Here is a 14,848-nt window from a genome sequence, read left to right as displayed (position 1 = left end):
ACATGCTGGCAGCTCCTTGCCCTGCAGAATCACCAGAGGTGGAAAAGTCTGTATGTGCATATTTGCAGATGAGAGGAAGTGATCCATGTGGAAGTTCTGCCTCATGTCAGCTGAGATATTGGCAATTTAGTTCAGATTTGGAAAATGGGGCAAAGAACCACCTTTGCTGTAACACAGATGCAGCTTTGAACAGTTAATTTATTTACAATCATATATTTCTGTCTTATATCTCCTTGACATGAGGCTCAAATAAATAATTCTGGGTGCATGTTTGCCTGTGCAGCTACAGACATTCTGCAAACTTCCTCAGCTCCCTTCCTGATGTAGATTCTGAGCCTAAATTGTGCTTGCATCTGAGAAGGCACAACTGAAATACTTTGATTTCTGGCCAGAACCTTGCAGTTTTTACCTGGAATCTCCCTGTTCTCTCTATGAATGTTCACACTTCTGTACATGAGAGGGCAGGGGACATAGAACTTCAACAACTCCCAGTGATAAACCTGTAATTTTCCTCAGCCAACATAAACACACTTCCCACTGGGAAGTACTCTGTACAGGGCAGTAAATGGCATTGCAAAATCCCAAATTTCCTGGTCACTGCCTTTCTGGACCTGCCTGGTGTTGTCTAGCTCACATGTCTGAAAGATTTTGTTTGAATGTGATTTTCAGCCCCCAGGCAACTTGTGGGCAGAGACAGGACTGGGAGTAATGGGGACATTTTTGTTCTGCTCAGGGTTATGTGTTGCTTTTTTTATTAAATGTGGGGCTTTTTAGACCTGGATGAGAGTTGGGGTCCTTTTTGTGTGCCCTTTTCTGAATGTCTCACTGGGGACAGGAGAGATCTTGCTGAAAAGAAGGTAATAAAATCCCAGGACAGAATCCTCTGGGGAGAAGATGGGTGAACATGAAGAACCTCCTTCCCACCCCGATGAGCTCTTCCATCAGCTTTGTATCCAACCCTCCTGCCGCAGGACACCGCCCGTGCTTCCTTTTTCTCAGCTCCAAAACTTCGGAGAGGTGTTTCCCGGCTTTTGTTGGGATAGCGTCCATAACGCAAAGGGTGGAGGGATCTGTGCGAGGGTGGGAAAAGCTGGATGGGATCAGGGAAAGGGATGTGCAGCTCTTCCAGGATGCCTGGACACAAGGCACTGCCGCCATCTAGTGATTTGGGATTCACCGGTGGCTCCGGCAGAGCCGCTGGTCCACAGCGCTCCTGGGGATGCTCTGCCGGGGAAATGGGCCGGGGATCGCCCGGGAACCCCGACCCAGCGTGCCTCTTGTGCTTCGGACATGTCTTGTAAAATGCAGGCGAACCCCGTGGGAAGAAATGATGTCCGAGTCCAGTTCAGAAGGCTGAATGACTTCCTTATTATAACTATGCTATAATACATTAATATACTATAGAAAGATACTAAACCTACATACTACTTTCTCTAACTACCATATCTAACCCCCAACTCCTGACCCTGTTTGCGAGAGTCCAGCCCCAAGTGGATTGGATTGGATTGGCCATCAGGCTCAAACAATCCTCACCAAAATCCAACCAAGCAATCACCCCAGGTAAACAATTCTCCAAACACATTCCACATGGGAAAAACAAGGAGCAGAAATAGAATCTGTTTTGTCTTTCTTCTCTCTGTGCACCTCTATGAAGAAATCCTGAGAGAGAGAGAACGTCCCTGTGACAGACATGCAGAGGGGCACACTTTGCTAGAGAGGATGGAAAATCTGCTCAGCAAACACGAAGTTGAGAGTTTTGCTGGACTTGTCTTTGAGTGCTGCAATGTTTGGGGCTGAGACATGACATTTTAGGGAAAAATTGAATTTCTGCTGTTATACATGTCTTTATGCTTGCTCAATCCTCGTCATGCTTTGGGATGCCTTTGGAAGGTGGAGAGGTTGAGGAAATTCCCCTGGATGAATGAAAAATTATGCATTCCAAAAAAGAAAAAAAAAAAGGTAAAGTCTGACACCAGCTTTACCTGGAATTTGCAAATACAGGTGATTCATGACATATGAGTCCAGAGACCACAAACTGCTCAGGAATGGGCAAGGTCCAAAGTAGAATTGCAAATCCCAGCAGGAATATGGAGGCAGTGAGTAAGACCAGGTTAATTACAGGCTATTACATTTTCCAGCTCTTCATCTGTTGCTGCAGTGGATGAGTCCTGACAGGCAGCATGGACATACTCTTCCCCTCTTTTTCTTAAAAATTCAAAATATTATTAAAGAATCATGGAATGAATCATGGAATCACAGAATGGTTTGGGTTGGAAGGCACCTTAAAGATCATCTGGTTCCAACTGCCCTGCCATGGGCAGGGACACCTTCACTAGACCAGGTTGCTCAGAGCTCCACCCAAAATGAAATGCCACTCTAAACTTGAGTTCATGGAAATGAAGTAGGGCTGAGCATGGGAAAACCTCTCCAAGTGAATGGCAGTGTCATCCTGGTTTGTGTCCCAGGCTGTGTTCTGTGCTCACCTGTGACTGCCACATCAGCAGTCCCTGCACCCCAGCAGTAACCACTGACCTTGTTAATGAGGGTTATCACTGCTGACAGACCCAGGGCATGGAGAGGGTTGTGGCAACAACCTCTTTGCAGATGCAGAGCTGCAGGTATCCTGGTGTAATCCTTTTTTTTTTTTTTTTTTTTCAGGGCTCCTGCATCCCAGAGGGATGTATTGCTGAAGGAATCATCAATCTCATTGTAAGCTCTTCACTTGGAAAAAAAAAAAAATGGATGCATTAATGAAGTTATTTCACATAGTTAAAACACATGTTAAAAGAATTAGACATAGGGTAAGTGAATGCCCAGAGGTCCCATGCTGGTGGGAATAGGTGAGGTCTCATTGAAATGTGCTGGGTGACTCTTGCAGAGATGTACATTGGTGATATTAAATACTTGCATTGGTAACAAAAACTATCAGCTTGTGCAGTTCTGCCTATGGATTTGATCCTGTCCTTGTTCCAGCCTGAATCTGAGCTGAGCTCAAAGTGCGCTCTGCCACTGCATGGGCAAGGAAGGAAAATCCTGAATTCACCTTGGCACACCATCATGGAGAAGGGGAGAGGTTAGAATAGAGGAGGCAAATCACATATCCTGCAGCTTTTGCTATTTCTTTTATTTCTAATATTTCACTGTTTTGTCCAGAGATACTACTTGCAGTTTTTTGTGTCAGCTACCACTGGAGCATGTTGAGGAGCTGACACTGTTTTGGAGATATCAGCCACTCCCCTCAACATCTAAGTAAATAATCACTGGGAGCTTCCAGGGATTCCAGGGATGGTGATGGGGAGGTTTCACCATCGATTTAGGACCAATCCCTAAAGAACAAGGTCCAGCCTTGCTGTTTTATCCAGAACCATCTGAAAAGACCTGGATCTACATCTGGAATGGGGACAGACCTCCATTACAGGGTGAGTACCCCACTGTATGCCAGTGTGCCAAGAAGATGTGGTGACTACAGGTACAGGGAGGACTGTGGGGCCACAGCGGGTTTGGGTGGCTCAGGCTTCATCTTTGTAATGTCATGAGGAATACTGAGCACAGAGATAGTGGGGAGATGCAGGCTGATTGGTGATATAATTTATATAATTATAGATAAGTAGTTCCCTTCCTAGCTGATTTCCTAGAGGTGTGCTCTGCTCTGGCCCACTGTTTTGGCTCAGATATATTATTAAAATGCTTGTTTGCTTCCTGCTCTGCTACAGCTGCCCTGTTCAACCTTGAGCAATGCCATCAAAAGCAGCTCTGTCCAGAACCTGAAATTTACCTACTGCCTCTACCTAAAGAGCCTGCAGAAAGAGTATTTTAGGATGTTGGGTGCAGAAAAGTCTTTTTCCACACCACTGCCCAGGGCAGTGACTGGACCACTGTCTATCACAGATTTTTCTCATTGCTCCAGTTAGAACCATAATAAAGAGAGAGAGGCAATGTATTTAGTGTCAGACTCCGGTGCTTTGGCGGGTGGTGTGTCCCTTGCTGCAGATGTGGGCTCCGTGGCTCACAGCAGGCACAGGCTGTTATCAGCCATCCTCTGTACCTCCTCTGCTCCTGCCTGCCTGGCCTGAAGTCCTTTTGCTTTCTCCAGCACTGAGCCACGTCCTGGGTTTGTGCAGCCACTGGTCCTGTGCTAACCTTGCCCTTCAAAAAAACGGTGATTATATTAAAATAAAAAGCAGCAAAGGGATGCACAGCCCTTTCCTGCAAAGAAATTGATTCTTTTTGCACAGCCCCTCCCATGTCTCCTCTCTCCCCTGTGCCTCAGTTTCCCCATTGATGTGACAGGGCTGTTGGGAGGCTGAGCAGAGCTGAGTTGCAGTCTGATTGTTCTTGCAAGGGACTTCTGGGCTTTCCTGACCCAAACTCTTCCTTAAGCAGCTTCAATCTCAATTTTAAATCCAAACTCACAGTCTAATCAGGTCTCTCCATGTTTCCCCATTGGAAGTCGGAATGTCTCAGGGTTATAGATGAGACCACAAGGTCTCCATGCCCTGTGCCTGATCACTCTCAGGCTAAAAGCTGTCTCCTAATATTTAACCAGATTTCCCGCTAGCTGCAGCTCGCACCTGCTGCCCCTTGTCCCGACTCCTGGCACCGGTAGAGAAGCAGCTGAGCTCCGTCTCTCCCGCATATTCCCATTCCCAGGCTTGCTGCGAGGACAAGTGTTCCGTGAGCACAAGCGCAGAGGGTGGCCGGGCTGGAAGCGGCGGCCGCGGCTTCTCTGGGCACTTCCCCACCGAGCCGAGCCGAGCCGAGCCGAGCCGAGCCGAGCCGAGCCGAGCCGAGCCGAGCCGCGCTGAGGGGCTGCGGCGCTGAGGGGCTGCAGCGCTGAGGGGCTGCAGCGCTGAGGGGGCTGCAGCGCTGAGGGGGCTGCGGGGCTGCAGCGCTGAGGGGCTGCAGCGCTGAGGGGCTGCAGCGCTGAGGGGCTGCAGCGCTGAGGGGGCTGAGGGGCTGCAGCGCTGAGGGGCTGCAGCGCTGCCCAAGCGCCTGAGGCGGACACAGCCGCGGGGTCCGGGGCAGACGAGGCAGCAGCGGCGGGATTTGCGCCACTCCGGAGGATTTAGCTCAGCCCTTCCTGCGCTGCGTCAAATCCTGTCCTTAGTTTAACCCCTTTGAACAAAATCAGCCTGCTCCTCTGAAAACGTAGCGATTTCTTTTTTTTTTTTTTTTTTTTTTTTTTTTTTTTGCAAACAACCCACAAAGGTTCGTGACGTGCTTCTACAGCGACTTCTGCGCCGTCAGGGCTTTTCCCCAGGCGGGAAGTGTCTCCCCGGGCTGGGTGGAGGGAAAGCGGGACAAGGAGGCTCCAAGCTTGGCACAAATCCCAGGCAGCCTTTCCACCCTCCTGCAAAATGCCGAGTGTCCTGCGCTGAGCCTGACTGCTCCAGCTTCCTGGGGGAGGAGGTGTTTGTTCCCTGGGGAGCGCTGTCTGCCCGCGGGGGAAGTTTTGGAGTTGTTTTGGGATGAAGGACTGTTCCTGGTGCGGGGGTGCTTTGGGGTGCTGGCAGTGATCGCGGTGCCTCCCCAGCAGCCATGGACTATGTCAGCACACGGGGAGGCACGAAGGCCGTGGACTTTGAGGGAGCCCTTTTCTCTGGTTATGCACCCGATGGGGGGCTCTTCATGCCCCAGCGCATCCCCTCGCTGGACAGGGACATCCTGCAAAGGTGGAGCAGCCTGTCCTACCCTGAGCTGGTCAAGGAGCTGTGCTCCCTCTTCGTCCCGGCCACGCTGGTCCCACGGAACGCGCTCAATGGTGAGCTGAGCAGGGAGCTGCTCGTGGGGATGTGAACGAGGGTTTGGGGGGTCTGGATGCATCTGCCTGCATTTCCCCCATCCATGCCCCCAAGAGAAGGAGCCTGCTGCACATTGCCTGCTCCTTTCTGTAGCCTGCTCTCCTCTGTCACCTGGCTGGCACTAGTGGAAAAGGTGTCCCCTGTGTAAAAATAGAGGTTTTGGTGACAGTAATAAGCTGATGTTGTGGCCCTGCTCGCTGTGGGGCTCCCTCCCCGACTTTCTGCTGCTTCACACTTGCCTTGAGATGTGTTTTTTGTTTTTAACACTTATGAGCTATCTTTTCCACCAGAGGGCAGCTGCAGCCTCTGTCTCGATGGCACGTTGGTATAAAACTTGGGCTTCCTGTATTTTATGTTTTAATATAGTTTTGCTGATTGTGTGGCATGTCCCCTGGGATTACTTAGCACAGAGTTATCAAATAGCATGAAGCTGGGCTGGTTCATTCCTAATAACCACAAACAACTTGTTTGGTATCTGTCACTGCACCAGCAAATGAGAGCCTTTGCTTGTGCAGAAAGGTACCCATGAGCACAAAGAGCAAAGATGCAAGAAGCCATGGGTCAGAAAAACACTCCTTTAATTTAACAGGCCATTTAACCGTTTTCCCTCTAGAGCTGATCGACAAGGCCTTCAGCAGATTCAGGCACAAGAATGTCGTGCATCTGTCCAGGTTGAAAGATGGGCTGAACATTTTGGAGCTCTGGCATGGTGTTACGTATGCATTTAAGGACTTGTCCTTGTCCTGCACAGGACAGTTTTTACAGTATTTCTTGGAGAAAAAGCAGAAGCATGTCAATATTCTGGTGGGTGAGTATGAATCCTTGGAGGAAAGGTTCTTGGGCAGGTCTTTACCTGGAGAGCCATCATCCTACAGCCATCCCCAAAGATGCCCCAGGATGGTATTGCCTCATAATATCCAGGCAATACCAAGGTGGCTGCTCTGGCCAAAAACATCTTATGGAGCATCTCTGCATCTTTTTCTTAAAGAGCAGTGATGCATGGTAGATTGACACAGCAATTTTTTGCTTTGTTTGGTGCTTCCTCACTTTGAAACAGGAACCTCAGGGGACACAGGGAGCTCGGCCATCGAGAGCGTGAGAGGGCAGAAGAATGTGGACATCTTTGTTCTGCTGCCCAAGGGGTTCTGCACCCAGATACAGGAACTACAGATGACCACTGTCATTGAAGACAATGTCCACGTCTTTGCTGGTTGGCACCGCTGTTTGGACTGTCCACTTTATGGCTGTGCTGTGTCAAAACCTTGACCCTAAAAGTCTGAGGGGGCTGCTCAGTGGGGTTTGCAGCTTTAGCAGCTGCAGCCAGCTGGGTTGTTGCTATCACCATGCCCAGACATCTGGCTAACAGGACACAACATCCTCAGGCTGACAACCAAGCAGTGGTTGGTCCAAGCCTCAATTCAGCCAAACACTAAATTCAGCACTGTTTTTTGTCACTAAAAGGATTTGGAGCCACCCCTTCCCTCTGTCCTCTTGCCTTCATGGGTGATCCACCTCCTGCCACCGTGCCATCCCTGTGGATTGGCATCACCACTGGGTGCTTGAGCTGCTTGGGTTCCCATGAACTCCTCTGCTCAGCCTGGTCTCGCCTTGGCATCTCACAAGGGGATGCAGCATTTGCCTTCCTGGCCAGTTTATATTTGGTAGAAACAAGAGCCCAGAGTGCTGTGTCAGAAACCACCTGACATCCACAGGGTGCCAATCAGGCCCTGGTTCACACAGCCCCCAGGGCAGATGGGCAACTCCTGGCCACAGCAAGCCCCAGGGCTTGAGACCAACCCTATTTCTGAGCAGAAACACCTCGTGCCTGATACACTGCTGCTGGCAGATCTAATCTTTCCTTTCTCCTTTTGACAGCTCATGGGAACAGCGATGAAATCGATGAGCCAATCAAGGAACTGTTTGCTGATGTCGATTTTGCTGGAAAATACAACCTGATGAGCTTGAATTCTGTCAATTGGTCCAGGATTATGGTGCAGATTGCCCACTACTTCTATGCTTACTTTCAGTGCACCCCATCCCTGGATACCACCCAGCTGCCCATAGTGGAAATTGTTGTGCCAACGGGAGGAGGAGGAAATATCACGGGTAAAGGGAAAAAGAGATGGGTTAGATAAGAGAGAGAGAATGCTCTGATCTATGGACCAAAAGCACTTTACAGATACTGGGTATTGCTGTTTATTAAAACACCCACTCTCTGGTAGGATTTCTTCAGAACCACTTATATTTTATTACTCATATATGGTTATTACTCAATTTAGGTGTCACTGATGATATGCAAGGTGCAGAAAAACCCAAACCACCCTTTGATGATGACTTTAACTATCTTGAGGATGGGCACATTAGGAGAGGACAGAATGTGTTTGATGCAGAAAAGAGGGAAAATGCTGTGGCTCTGATTATTTAAGTGAGACATTAACAGAGGTGTGGAGTCCTGCCTGGTCCTCACTGGTTTGCATGGTAATGCATGGTCAGGAGAACCACTCTTAATTGCATAATCTGGCCTTCTAAATGAGAGTCCTTGATTGCCTCAGTCCCAAAATAGGTATAGAACTCCCTTATGAAAGCAATAAAGGATTTTATATATTCACGCCTCTTTCAGGCTGCCATCAGAGAGGGAAAAGCCCAAAATCTTCAACTCACCTGTGTGCCAGTCAGCTGCCTGAACTCTCTGTCCCCTGCCTATCCACCAGCAAAAGTGGAGATGAGCAAGGGTCTGTGTACAATGGCAGGTGGAGCATTGCATCCCTGGATTTTATAATCTGTACTCTACCAAACCACTGAAGTCAGATATCTGAGAGTCCACTAGGGAATATCATTTGTGTCTGCTTCTGAATTAGATGCTCAATCAATTTGTACAATGACTTCTTTGCTAAGTCTCATTCAAATGTTTCTTCATCAAGCACTTATACATTTTTTTTTACTTCTTTTCCCTAGCTGGCTGTATTGCCCAGAAAATGGGTCTCCCAGTTCGTCTTATTACTGTGGTGAACAGCAATGACATAATTCATAGGACTGTTCAACATGGAGATTTCTCAGTGGCAGAGAGTGTGAAGGCTACATTAGCATCAGCCATGGATATCCAGGTATGTAGTGAGCTGACCAAAATGCAAAAACAGAAGATATTGCTGGTGCTTTTTAAAATCTTGTGTTCTGTTCTACCTGTAAAATTCTGCCACTCGATGCATTAGGAGGTGTGACTCATATTGACCACTTATTATATAGACTGCTGACATGAGATAGATCAGAGTCCTCCCTCACTTTTCAGGGCTTGACTTTCTGATCTTTGTTGTTGAGTGCTGGGTTTCTGGGGTTCGTTCTGTGGAAGCTTAGCAAGACAGGAACATTTCCACAGCATGTGACAACTAGAGAATAAAAATGCCATCATGTCACAAGGGTTTTGTTGATGCTTCTGAAAAGCTCCACAAAGAGCAAGAGGAAAGACTAGGAAGGAGGATGAGAAGTCCAGAAGAAATGCCTTGTTCATGGCTGCCTGCAGCTTGCTCAGAGCAAAACAAGTCCCAGCAGGCAGGGAAAGGCCATGGAAAGAAAAGTCATGGAGGTTACAGAAACCAAACACCTGGAAGCACGTACCTCCCCTTTCATTCCCATCCTGGGATTCCCAGGGATTAGATTTGGTTCCAAACAAGTGATCAAAGTGGGAAACCCTTGGTGTTGTATCTCTCTGGCCTTAAGCTATCTGGATTTTCTGAAAGCTGTTCAAGCACACTGGGAGGACCTGGGAGTCTGGAGGGACTGCCATGCTTTGCAGTCACTAAGTCCCTATGCCCCTATTATCAGGCTGTGCTCTGCAGCTTGGCTTTCCTCCTGAGCCAGGAACCTGTGGGGCTTCTCAGAGCTCCAGGGGTAACCAGGCTTTTCTCTCAGCCCATCTCCCTTCAGTAGCACTGGTCAGCAAGTGCCAGATTTTGGGATCTTGGGGGCAGAATCAGGTGAGGAGATTTCCTGAGATTCCTGAGGAGCTGGTTGAGTGAATCCCTCTGCACATTCCTCTCCATGGCTGCATGGGATGTCATTGTTCAGCTCACATCTGAAACATCCATGCAAATATTTCTGTAGCTAAAGAGATCATTTGTTCTGGAGCAGAATTCAGGAGGTCTCTGGCTGGGACTTGTTTAGAGCAGGTTCAACCTTCAGGTCAGGTGGGATTGCTCAGGGCTTCATCCATTTGGGTGTTGGAAACCTTCAAAGATGGAGAGTGCACAGCCTCTTTAGGTTGCTGCTTCTGTAGACTGAAATAAGGCAGAGAAAACTTTCCTGTTAGATGCTGCCTGAAAAGTTGAAGGTGAAGCAGAAAGTCTGGTGTGGATGAGCCTTGCAAGGAGCAATCCCAGGACAATCCCAGCAGACACTGTGTCTTTGCAGCCAGGCAGGGGCTGTTCTTTGTCCCTGAGGTCAGGAAGAACCACAGAGCTCATATCCACACTTCAAAACTTTGTCCCCTCCGTGACCTGGGCCCCAAACTTCTCCTGGATTGCTCTGATGGTGTGGGATGGAAGCAAAAGCCTTACTTACTTAGATGGTGAGGCTGGTACTTGCACCAGTGCCCTGGCCCACTTCAACTTACTGGTGTCAACATAGTGTTCTGTAATGGAAACCACAAGGCTGGTGGGAATGGAGGGTGAAGGGGAAATGTGGGAAGAATGTGGGAACAGCAGAAATAAGGACAGGAGAAAGGGTGTCAGGAGCACAGTGTTGGAGGCACCTCCAGGAGCAGGTCATGGAAGTCCAGGCATGCTGACCTGTATCTTCTTAGGACAGCCTAAGACAGGGGACAGCCTAGAGTAAGGGGCAGGCTACACCCAGACTAGGCTGAAGATTAGAGGCTGGAGGCTCTGGGAGATGATGGTGGGAAGATGAAGAACAGAACTGAGCCCATAAGACACCCAGATAAGGACACAAAAGTCTGAGTAAGTCCTGATGACTTAACAAGGTAGAACATGATGGAGTGACAAAAGGTCACAGGCACAGTCAGCTGCTAAAAGTTATGAAGAGTTTATCCAAACCCAGCACTTGAGCCCAGGAGGTGAGATGAGGACTCTGTAAATTGGTGGCCTTGTCCTATCTGTCCCTACAAGGTATCTCAGCCAAACCCCCTGGATGAATATTTCTTGGTGCCTGTAAATGTGCAGGAATGAAGCAGGGCAGCGAAATTGGTTTGGGACCCTCCTGTATGGTCTTGCACAGAGTTCTGCTGCAGTGTTGCAATGCTGATTGCTACACAGCCATATAGGCCAGTGGAGCCCTATATGTACCCTATAAATTCATGGAGATTATCAGCCAGCCCTGCAGGGAGCTGGGTGTCTCATTAAGTCACGCAGGAGCTGGGTGACTCACAGCAGCATCTGCAACACTGAGTAAACAGCTGGATATTTCTGGTTCTCTAATACACAGTGTGTTATTAGCCTAGGCTCCTCACAGCGATGGTACAGATGTGGTCAAGCTGTTGATTCATCAGCCATCCCTTCATTTTCTGTTTTAATCTGATGGTCACTGTCAGACTGCTCTGACAGGTCAGAGGTTCAAAAGACATTGTGTTCCTAAAGACTTGTCTTGGGGTGTAGGCGAGCAAAGGGAAGACAAAAAGCCCACCCTGGCTTCCACCAAGAAAAACACAGTGGTAGGACCTCAGCCCTAATGAGACAGATATCAGAGAATCCACAAGGATGCTTCACCCCGTTTGAATTTCCTCACCTCTTGCCTTGTTATCCCAGGAGCCTTACAACGTGGAGAGGATCCTCTGGCTGCTCTCGGGCTCCGACAGCCACCTGATAAAAACCCTGATGGAGCAATTCAATATCTCAAAAAGGCTGAAGCTGCCAGAGGATTTGCACAGAAAGGTCAGTTCCTCATCCATACAACACTGTGCCTGTGTGTGTATGTGTAAGATTATTGCTACCAGGTATTTCCAATTCATTTTCAGAATAAAAAAAAAATCATAGTGGAGAGTATGCAACCAAAAATGTAAGCATGACTCCAGAACAGTTTTATATCAATATGTGTGCATGGAGATACTAAACCCCCCTTTTTTTTTTTTTTTTTTTTTTTTTTTAATGAATGGTCTCTCTTCACAAAAGTAACTTAAAAATTACCTTCAGTTATTTAGGTAGCAATATGAAATTGGCCTATCCTTGGCCATGCACTGAGGAATAATACAGAGGATGCTGGTACAAATAAGTGTTTGGGAGTGGGTCTGCTGAATTAATTGCAATTCAGCCTCACTGTTACAGCAAAGGGGAGCACAAACATAAAGCAGAGAGAGATACAAGAGAAAACCAAACATCTGAATTGTGACAGGGCCAGGTACAAAATCCTGTCTTTTCCTGTCCAATTTGCGATGTGTTCTCCCTCAGAGAGCAGCCTTTGCTCAGTGCCCACTCCTGCTTGTGCTGCAGAAAGATAAATACTAAACAATTTTATTATTAAAAGCAGGAAGAGCTGTTACACTGAGGTGTACAAGTCCTCAGAAACTCCCTCAGAGTATGGAAATAGCAGCGCAGAGATGAGGAGCTGAGTCCTGGCTCCTGCCCATCCACACTCACAGCACCTGTGGAGGGAAACCCCTTGCTCACTCTCCATCCCTGTGGTTTATTCCAGCAGTGCCTCATCCCCAAGCTGCATCAGCAACCCCTTTTCCTTCAGTCTCTGGGGGAACCCATCCTCCAGCCTCTCTATTTCCACATGCTTTGCTGGGTGCCTGTGGCACAAAGCCAGCTGGGAACGCGTTGGGTGGTGGTGCCCTGTGCAAACCTCCCTGTTTCCCCTCAGCTCTCAGAGACCCTGGGATCGTGCTCAGCCTCTGACCAGGACATTGTGGGAGCCATGCAGCGCTGCTGGGAGGAGAACCAGTACCTGCTGTGCCCCCACTCTGCCGTGGCTGCTCACTACCACTACTCACAGCCACACAGGTAGGGAGAGCCCTGGTCAGGAGCATTAGGGACTGGACCATGACTATCCCCTTGCTCCTGCAGCATCTCCAGTCCCCAGCTTGCTTACACCATAAGTTTTCTGTGCTTGTCTTTCCTTTCCAGCATCCCCCGGTGTTGCCTGGCTCCAGCTTCTGCAGCCAAATTTCAGGATGCCCTTCTCCAAGCTGGCCTGGTTCCCCAGATCCCCCCTGAAATCACTGCTCTGACAGCAATGGAGACCAGATCCACTCCCCTGGAGCGGGGACAGGACTGGACACAGGTGCTCCGGGGTCGGATTGAAGCTGTGGCACAGCAGTGGGAGGCACAGACGGGTCAGTCGGCACCCCAGGGCAGGTAGTCACACAGAACTGACTACTGGGCACAGCTGGACAATGCCTCCCAGGGCTCATTCTCCACTCCCAGAAAAGCCCTGTCTTATGCTGGGAGTCTCCATGCGATGATTTATGGTCAATAATTCACTTCCCTGTGTAATTGGACTATCTCATAACATTTTCAGTAAAGAGTTCAATTATATGGACAATTTCATAACATTTTCAGTGAAGAGCACTGCAATTGTGTCCCTCTTTCCTAATAAATCAGAAAAAAATGATTAAAACTCTGAGTAAACCTGGCTATTCCATCATTACTGGCTGTTCCAGAAAGCTCTCTGAAAGCTGCCTGATTCTTGAGCATTATCCAGTGATTCTGGCTCTGTGCTGGGATGTTCAGCCCAGCAATCCCTATAGCACCCAAGATGCTCAATAGGAAAAAAAAAGTGGTGTGGATCTGCTTTACCCATCCCTGTAATTTAAGCAGCACCAGGGATTGTTCCCAGGCATTGAAACTTGCTCTGTGATGGTGTTAAATAGCAGATTTCCAGTTAAAACTTTAGCAGTTTTCCCTGGACAAGTTTATCTTAAAGAGCTTTTGGGTCCTAGTCCTGCTTCAGACTCTTCCCAGGCAACTTCCACTGTAGCAAGTAGGAAATGGGAAATTCCCTTTATCTTCTGCCTGAAACTTCAGGTCTTTCAATACCACGTTCTCATCATATACATATAAATACATAAATACCTTGTGTGGGAGCTGCCTCCACAAGTCATGCATCTGGCAGGAATCTCTTGTGCCTAAAAAAGGGGGAAGAAAAATAGAAATAATTATACCAGGGGGAAAAAATCCCCCTTTGCCATCAAAAAAAAATTCCGCCTTTGACATCAAAGGAAGTCCTGTAATGGGAGGATTAATTTGAAGGTTTAGTGGCATTTAACAGGCTAAAAGTAAATTCTGTGAAGTGATTCAGCTTGGGATGTTGCAGAATGTGCGGGAAGAGTGGGAAGCTTGGCCTGGGCTGCAAGCTGCCTTGCTGGCACCCAAGCAGCCTTTTCCTTGGCTCCCTCTGGCACAGCTGGCTCTGTGCCACCTCCTTCCATCCCACCGAAACCCTGCAGGAGAGGAGGGACCTGTGCCTCCTCCATGGTGGGGGCTGAGGCTGCCCCATCCCAATTAACAGGGATGAGGGAAACAGCTTAGCTGAGAATGATATAAAAACCACAGCACTTGGATGTTTTTGATGCTAACAGCTCTACTTGCATGGATTGAGCAGCTGAGAGGTGGGGTCCAGGAATGATGTTTCATGAGGCCATCGTTCACCCTTGAAGAGCCAAACCAGCAAAATACCTCTTATTTAAGCTGCACCTTCATCCTCACAAATAACCCTTCCCCAAAGCATGGCTTTGCACTGGGGGTGGTGCAGAATGTCTCTGGGGGTGGCAATAAGAAATTTCTTGATCTCTTTTGACCCCCATGATCAGCTTCTCCTTTCATTGATGCAGATGTTACACTCATTGGACCCCACTACCCTTAACAGCTGCCTCCCCAAATCTTGCTGTTCTCAGCCAGGCCCAGTTGCAATTTCGCCCTTAATCATATCTCAAGACACCCTGTGAGAGGGAAGAGCCCCGAAATTGCACCAAGTTCTGCACCCAAGTGACAGGTTGCAAACCCAGCTGGCAAGACCCCAACCCCTCACTGGGGAGCACTGTGAAGGATGGGGTGAATAGGGCTGGATTTGCAGCCTGCCAAAATCCTGGTGTTTTTTGCAAG

General features: G+C 48.5%; 1 protein-coding gene across 2 annotated transcripts; it reads left to right on the top strand.

Moving 5' to 3' along the window:
- Positions 1-4,951: 4,951 nt before the first annotated feature.
- On the top strand, positions 4,952-13,375 carry THNSL2 (threonine synthase like 2). 2 transcript variants are annotated; one of them, XM_041715621.2, is made up of 8 exons: positions 4,955-5,761; positions 6,415-6,609; positions 6,859-7,011; positions 7,677-7,907; positions 8,757-8,905; positions 11,555-11,680; positions 12,609-12,748; positions 12,872-13,375. In XM_041715621.2, exons 1-8 carry the CDS (start codon positions 5,539-5,541, stop codon positions 13,104-13,106), a joined length of 1,452 nt encoding a protein of 483 aa, XP_041571555.2. In that variant the 5' UTR covers positions 4,955-5,538; the 3' UTR covers positions 13,107-13,375. The 2 variants fall into 2 exon arrangements, with proteins under 2 accessions (XP_030126358.4, XP_041571555.2); XM_030270498.4 differs by lacking the exon at positions 12,609-12,748 and having other exon boundaries at positions 4,952-5,761; positions 12,872-13,099.
- The last annotated feature ends 1,473 nt before the right edge of the window (positions 13,376-14,848 follow it).

The sequence above is a fragment of the Taeniopygia guttata genome, chromosome 4 (genome assembly GCF_048771995.1).
Source record: "Taeniopygia guttata chromosome 4, bTaeGut7.mat, whole genome shotgun sequence".
NCBI lineage: Eukaryota > Metazoa > Chordata > Aves > Passeriformes > Estrildidae > Taeniopygia > Taeniopygia guttata.
Note: the sequence above shows the minus strand (reverse complement) of the source record. Positions and strands in the feature narration are given on the sequence as shown.

Bases quoted from the DNA above. Each gene is read 5' to 3' on its own strand.
- THNSL2 (XM_041715621.2), top strand. From the start codon at position 5,539: ATGGACTATGTCAGCACACGGGGAGGCACGAAGGCCGTGGACTTTGAG. The intron at 11,681-12,608 runs GTCAGTTCCTCA...GTTTCCCCTCAG, and splicing joins CAGAGGATTTGCACAGAAAG to CTCTCAGAGACCCTGGGATC. The intron at 12,749-12,871 runs GTAGGGAGAGCC...TTTCCTTTCCAG, and splicing joins CACTACTCACAGCCACACAG to CATCCCCCGGTGTTGCCTGG.